The sequence below is a fragment of the Electrophorus electricus genome, chromosome 4, assembly GCF_041902795.1.
Source record: "Electrophorus electricus isolate QZ-2024a chromosome 4, ASM4190279v1, whole genome shotgun sequence".
Classification (NCBI taxonomy): Eukaryota; Metazoa; Chordata; class Actinopteri; order Gymnotiformes; family Gymnotidae; genus Electrophorus; species Electrophorus electricus.
Window position 1 is genome coordinate 6,039,119 of NC_137500.1, and position 7,227 is coordinate 6,046,345.

Below are 7,227 nucleotides of genomic sequence, written 5' to 3' on the forward strand. Positions count from 1 at the left end.
TGAAACCAGATTATGCCCTTCTCCCAGCCCCTCCTCCCAAGGCGATTGTCATGTGATAGCAAAGAAGTGGCACATTAATGATGCGCCTCTACAGGGGTCTTTTCTGCTCATGTCACCACATAAAACTATCAGATGGTTAGAGGAAGGACATGGAGGCAGCTGCTTAGCTCACCTATGAAGGAAGAGGACAGGGGATCTCGTCCATTCAGCTGACTCGGAAAGAAGCTTGCTTAAGTAAAGATCACAACTCTTCCAAGAGGCAGACTTGTTCTTATAGGACGTCTTACTGGACCTTCGGCAGCCAAAACCTCCGCGTTCCCGCACACAAACAACGGATGGTATACCGTCGTCCTCCAACTTTCAACGCGTCGAAACTTGGACAGACAACATTCGGTAACTGTTCCTTTTCCAACCCATCAATATTTTAGGATCTTTCGGCGGTTAGAAAATTCATTTTTACTTTAAGACCAGAATTCCTTCATTTTAAGTAAGTACAGTAGATAATTTAAAAGGATGCCTCGACCGGGGAGAAACACCTATAGCGACCAGAAACCACCCTATTCGTATATCTCACTCACGGCGATGGCAATTCAAAGTTGCCCAGAGAAGATGCTTCCACTTAGTGAAATTTATAAGTTTATTATGGATCGTTTTCCATATTACCGAGAAAACACCCAGCGATGGCAAAACTCTCTACGGCACAATCTCTCTTTTAATGACTGTTTTATCAAAATCCCTCGCCGCCCAGATCAGCCGGGCAAGGGGAGTTTCTGGGCGCTTCATCCAAACTGCGGCGACATGTTTGAAAACGGAAGTTTCCTTAGACGCCGCAAACGTTTCAAGGTGATGACATCAGATCAGCTGGCACCGAGCAAGCCCTCGGATGCTGCTCACTATCTACAGCAGCATGCCAAGTTGCGGCTCAGCGCCCTAGCAGCGACGAGCACACATCTCCCGCAGATGTCCAGCTACAATTTGGGAGTGTCACAGCCGTCCACGTTCAAGCATCCCTTTGCAATCGAGAACATCATTGCCCGAGAGTACAAGGTGCCCGGGGGACTGGCGTTCTCCACCATGCAGTCCATGTCTGCTGGCTATCCTCTGCACAACCAGCTGACCAACGCCTGGCCGCATATGTACAGCACCAGTGTGATCGACACCGCGGCCCCAATTTCAATGGCGAGCAGTGATTACAGTGCCTACGGCGTGCCCATCAAGTCTCTCTGCCATGGGGGACAGACCTTGCCGGCTATCCCAGTGCCAATTAAACCAACCCCAGCATCGGTGCCTGGCCTCTCGGCGCTGCCTCACCACATCCCTGCGTTCCTGTCGAACTCTCCACAGTCGTTGAGCCCTACGTCTCCGCAGACAGCTACCAGTCAGAGCAGCCCTGCTGCCCCAAGCGAGACTCTGACAAACCCGTCCACGCTGCAGTCGGTCGCTGTGCACTGACATGGGCAAAGTTGTCGGAATTTTATGCGAACTAGGCCTGTGGGTCAACACCTTCTCCAAAGTCGAGTTTTAATTCTAGCCCTTGAAAACGTTTGCCGCAAAATTACCGCTACAATCAAGGCAAGAAGCGATGTGTTGCAGTGATGTTAATTTATGTGTACGTGTTTCCCAGTTTTGTGTGTTGCTTTAAATAGTATTCGTCTGTTCATGCGGACTGAGCATAGGTCTATTTTATTGTTGTTATTGTTTTTCAAGAACAGCATAGCCGAGGGGTTTAACCTACACTACATTACCAGTATTTGCTCTTTTAGGCCTCCTCGACGGCTGCTGGCGAAACAAAACAAAAAGTCCGAAGCACGGTCTTCTGTTCGTTTTAATGTCACAAAATGAGTCCTAGCAAAGTCACTGGTAAAAACATACCTACATGTTTGATTTTACAGTGTGAAGTTCAGTCAACTGATTGGAAAACCTTGCATACTAAAGTTATTTAGACCTTTAGATCTTTCTGAACTGTTCAGTTTATGCAGACAACCTGATCAACCTACACGTTATTTCCCGAAATTATACTACTGAGAGCAACAACAAAAGTAACCACAAAAATATTTTCTGTCTGCATACCAAATACGTGGTCTCTTGATCTGCAATGTATGCTACGATATCAAACTTGAAAAATAAATTTACAGGTAAAGTAATAAAAGACGAAGTAAATATGTTAATAATTGCAAATAAGTGATATAAAATTGTGTAAAATGCACTTTTTAGTTTAGATGATCTCTATTTTACAGGAGATGTTTTGTGAAGCATTTAATTTAAAGCCGTGGTGACCATGTGTATTAAATGCCGTAAATTTGTACTTTTTTGTTCAGATATAAAGCATGCCTTTTCGAGACTTTGTGTTGTTTGCTGCAAGCATGCGTGCTTTTAAAAAGTGTGCAAAAAGTCTGCATTAAATTATAAAACTTGGTCATCAGAATATTTTTTCATTAAAATGACGCAAACCACCAATGTTTCCTGTGTTTCTTTTTTTGTGCGTTTTGTTTATTTTCCTTTTTTCTTCACAATTACACAAACACATTTTTACAATAGAACGAGAAGGGTAGTTTATTATTGTTGTTGTTATTGTTGTCTTACATTCTAACGTTTAGCACTGTCTTTATTTTCATATCAATTAGGGCTATCTCACAAGTTATTTTGGTTATCATAACCAAATATTTATAGCAAAAACAGATAAACTATGCGCCGATTTACATTTTCAGATTGCAGCGATCTGGGCACGCACTGGGTTAACTCTCAAACCTCTTGGAATACCCACATCTAAGGGGCAGAAATAAATGAATCAAGTAAGCGCTTGATTAGGATGCATGGAGTTACTATCCCATAGCCACAGTGCAGACAGCCACTCATTCATCCGCGGCGCTCACTCCAAAGCCTCACAATGAAGCGCTCGGAACAGCCCCATATCACCTTTTGCAAATATACACGCAATTTGGTATTGAACTGTATTTGTAGAAATGCTATAAGTGTGCAATTTATGAAGATAACATAAGCGTCTGTATTAAGAAAACTAGACGGGTAGTAACCAGTCTAACCAGTGGATAGCTGCTGAAAACTCCAGTCTAACTGTTTACTGTTTCACTGTTTATGCTTTGTATTTATTCGAAATTGCCTTAACACTTTGCATCGCATGATTGTCGCTTTATTTAATTTGATTTTAGATAGCCCGATTACATTTATAGTTCATATTTATTTCTTTTTCAGATTTAGACTAACGGTGATCCATTCATAAGGAATGCAAGAAACAGGTGTATTGTTCGCGACGCCACACAGAGAGCAACAGCCTTCTCCGGGATATTAAGCAAATACATTAGAATTCCGTCACTTTATGCAATTGAGTTGATCAAATAAAGGGTCTCTGGCCACTTCATTCACTCTCATTCAGCTGAATAGAAAGTGCAAAGAATTGCAAACTTAGACTGGGCCACCGATGTAGATTTAGCCTTTTTTCAGAGAGACAAAAAGACTGATTTCTCACAAACACATAGCTGACTGGGGTACTAGGAAACGAGTTCTGAGTCCCCTTTGGAATTTAAATCCAACCCCTCCCCCTTAGACTCTGTTTGCACAACACTGATTTTTTTCCCCTTCCTTTATTTGTCGGGGTGTGTGTTGCACGATTGTTTACTTTACGTTATAGTAGCCTACAGACTGGTGTGTAGGATTAAATGACTTTTTATATTTAAACTTTATCCAGTCATTTAATCTATGTGAAGTACTGCTGAATAACACTCACCTCTACGGAGATGTCAGTATAGTTTCCCATCTGACTAATATCGACAATATGCTCTCTGAAATCTACATTTATGAAGCAATCTTTGTCGGTGGTTTGTCGGAGTAATCCATCTGACGTGTAATACTCACCTAGACATAATTCAAAACAAACTGCCTATTAGCTATTTTGAAAACCGTTTGGTCATATCATATTTTGGAAGCCCATGTGAAATTACTTCTGTAAAGATACTCCTAAATACTGCTTGATTTTTTATTTTTTTTTAGGAGGTAGTTCGTTTAACCTTTAGTGGGCCATATAAACTAGCTCTTGTTTGTTTGTGTATTTGTTTGTTTGCTAAGTGCATCATCTTAAAGTCTTTTACAGCTAAGCCTCTGGCTGCACGCCAACATAGGAGTGGCGACACAGAGTGCACTGTGCTTCCATACCTTTCCAGGTATTCCGGTATGCTCAGCTTACTCATGATGGTATTATGCACGTTGAAAACAGCTGGGATGAAAAACAAGAGCAAAAACTATTACCCTTGTATTTTCAGTATCTCAGGGCCTACTGCTGGTCTGGTACTATTTTGCTGTGGCTCTAGCGTTAATGAAACTAGGCGTGGTATCTTTCCCTCTGCTGGTCCTTCCCCCTATTCATTAGCACAGACATGAACTGCGTTGTCTAATCAAAGGCAAAACTGTTGTGTGTCCCTCCCTCCCCTCCATTACATGTTCGAGATCCACTCCTACTATGGAGAAGGTCATCTTGGTCAGGGGATAAAATATAGAGCATGCCACTCAAACCAACATTGTGGTTGTTTAATTAAAATAATTCATTAAGTGGAAACCCAAGGTAATTAGCATGCATAATTTATGATTCCCTTAATGCATGCCGTCTATGGCATTAGTACAAAACGTCAACTTAACCTCCAGTGGAAAAAGCTGAAAGGACTGGTGGCTGGTTATTTATAACACATTTATTAATGAGCTGTAAGTCAGTTTGATTGGAAATGCTAGGTAGAACTTTGACGCTTAGGTCATATGTAGGGTAAAGGCATTCCAAAAATGTACATTCAGGGCAGCTGCTATGCTACATGCATGTCGTATAATTATACACAGTGTAATACACACATGAATGTATGGTCTGGTGTCACTGAATCCGTTGTATGCAGGATTTTTTTTTTTAAGTTGACTCTTTCTGGATACTATGTTAGCATAAATTGAAAGCTAAGTTCTGAAAGGTCGCGTGTGGAGCTATCTTACAGACGTTGCCAGTTACTTCACGACTGTGAGTGGAGAAGCACCGTTGTGCCAGTGCTTCCTTGTTGGAGTGTACTCAGGCAGGGGCTGAGCAAGGTGTGCTGTGACAGAATGGGGCCAGGCTCAGATGCAGCACACACTCTCAAGATTTCCTCTCCTATTATTTGGCTGTCAACACCGTGTTTGTAAAAGTGATAAAAATTAATCTATGGTAAGCAAAAGTTGCACCAAGTTTACTCTGCAAATGTGACAAACTGCTTGCAGAAGGTAGACAAGTTTTGATGTGTTTATGCTTCGCTGGTGGCTATTTTTATTTCCATAATGCAGCAACCTATGGCTTTTAATAAAACATTAGTATTTTTCTTTTTGTAATCCAGTGGCCTATTGGTTTTACCAGAACAACTACAAACTAGAAAGCATGAATACTGCCAGCTGGCAATCACTTAAGTGACTGAGCTAATGAGTGATTCCCAGCTAATCCTGGTTAACAGCTCAGTCTCTGTGTGGCCCTTTCACAACTAAACATTAAATAAAATATTCACGTTGTCATTCCTTTGACTGCTAGGTGGACGTTAACAATTAAACAATGCCTGATCTTTCTCAGGGTTTCAAGTCTACAGGATTTCAAATGTCTGAAATGACTCAAATGTGTCTGTTTAATTTTCCTTTCACTCCGTTTCTATTTTGAAGATGAGCATGTGTGAGTTACCACACATTTTTTTGCATGTATATAGTATGTTAACGTCCCCAGTGGAGGTCCAGTAAACATCTGTGGTTGACAGATGCAGGTGTTGTGGACAGTAGTGGTCAGCCAGAGCACCAGTGGCCTGTGGTGAAGAGGGAGGCCGAGCGGGCCAAACACCCAAGTGTGCATGAAATTAGAATGTCAACATCTGATTCACACTGCTGGGCAGTGACTGTGAAACTAATGACGTCAGCGGGAGGCGTATGCCATATTTCTCTGAGTGGCTATCTGATGAATGTGGGGCAACTTTCATGAATATGGGACAGAATCTGAGGCTTGTTTTATTTCATTGGAAAACACACTTGACATGTTTTCCTTATTATCCAAAAATGTGAAGCATATGACACATGCAGATATATAAAACTACCTGACCATATGCCTTTTTAGATCATATAACTTTGTTGAATCAGTAATCCTGTAATTTCTTCTTCATCTGTGGTAGTTTTCTTAGCTAATAACTGCAGTTTACTGTTGAAAGGTGTGTGTTGGCTGGTTACGCCTGGTCTCTTACTCACGATCCATTTCTTAAACTCCCTCCTAGTGCTAATGAAGGTAACTCAGCATAGCAGGAGCAGAGAAAAGGGACTAATTGTTATTCAAGAAAAGGGTGTGTATTATCCAAGGAAGGTGATAACAGGGACAATTAGAGAGGATCTTAGTTTTAAAGGTCTTTGCTCTCAGCCGAGCTCACTGCAGAAGTGCTGCCCCGTCTCACCGGTTCCCAAGGTCACCTGCACCGCAGCCTCAAAAGCACATTTGTTTGAGTTCACCTCTTCACACCTAATTCATCACATTTGTGCGTTGAGGGTGCTTAAAAGCATATTAGCTTCTCACTTCATGCTCTCGTTTGACACGCTTGTTTTAAAACTCCTGCGCAGTGCATAGCAGCTCGGCACTGTGAATTCAGCCGTGTGTTTTGACTGTTGATGCCATGTACCATAATAAATTTTTTTTTTAAATCCCATAAATTAACACTTGTCATAACACGTGCAAGAGCTTCTAAGCATGAGGCGAGCCTGCCTTGCCCTGCAGAGACATGCTGCACCCTATAGCCTCCCTGCCTCTCTGCAGGTTCAGACAGAGCCAACCATCAACTGTGTCTCCCCCCATTCATCAGGCCGCAGACTCCAGCTATGTCAGCTGGAGCGCACTCACAGTACCCAGCGTCACCAGTCACGAGCCAGACTCACCCCCCCCCCACCCCCAAACTACTTTTTCTCTACATCATATTTCATAAGGCTCAAGCTGTTTCTGGCCCCCAGCCCACGGTGTTAGATTTTGCTCATGGAGTTTTGACACATACTGGAGAATGAATGTGTACAGGGCATAAAAGCAGAGTATTAACCTGAGGTTTGCACACTGTGTTATTTGTCTTGGAGGACTATAGGGGTTGGCCACCGTCCAGACTATTGCCGTATGAAACTCAACGCGTCTGTACAAAGTGCTGAGAAAGTGCTGACTTGTAGATAGCATCAGACACTGTTAAGTTAAGCAAGGTTACG

The 7,227-nt window shown here is 42.3% G+C and overlaps 1 protein-coding gene across 1 annotated transcript; it reads left to right on the forward strand.

Annotated features, from left to right (window-relative positions):
* Positions 1-10: 10 nt before the first annotated feature.
* foxb1a (forkhead box B1a) lies at positions 11-2,453 on the forward strand. Its single transcript, XM_027003267.3, has one exon. The coding sequence runs from the start codon at positions 514-516 to the stop codon at positions 1,450-1,452; it is 939 nt and encodes a 312-aa protein (XP_026859068.1). The 5' UTR covers positions 11-513; the 3' UTR covers positions 1,453-2,453.
* Positions 2,454-7,227: the final 4,774 nt, after the last annotated feature.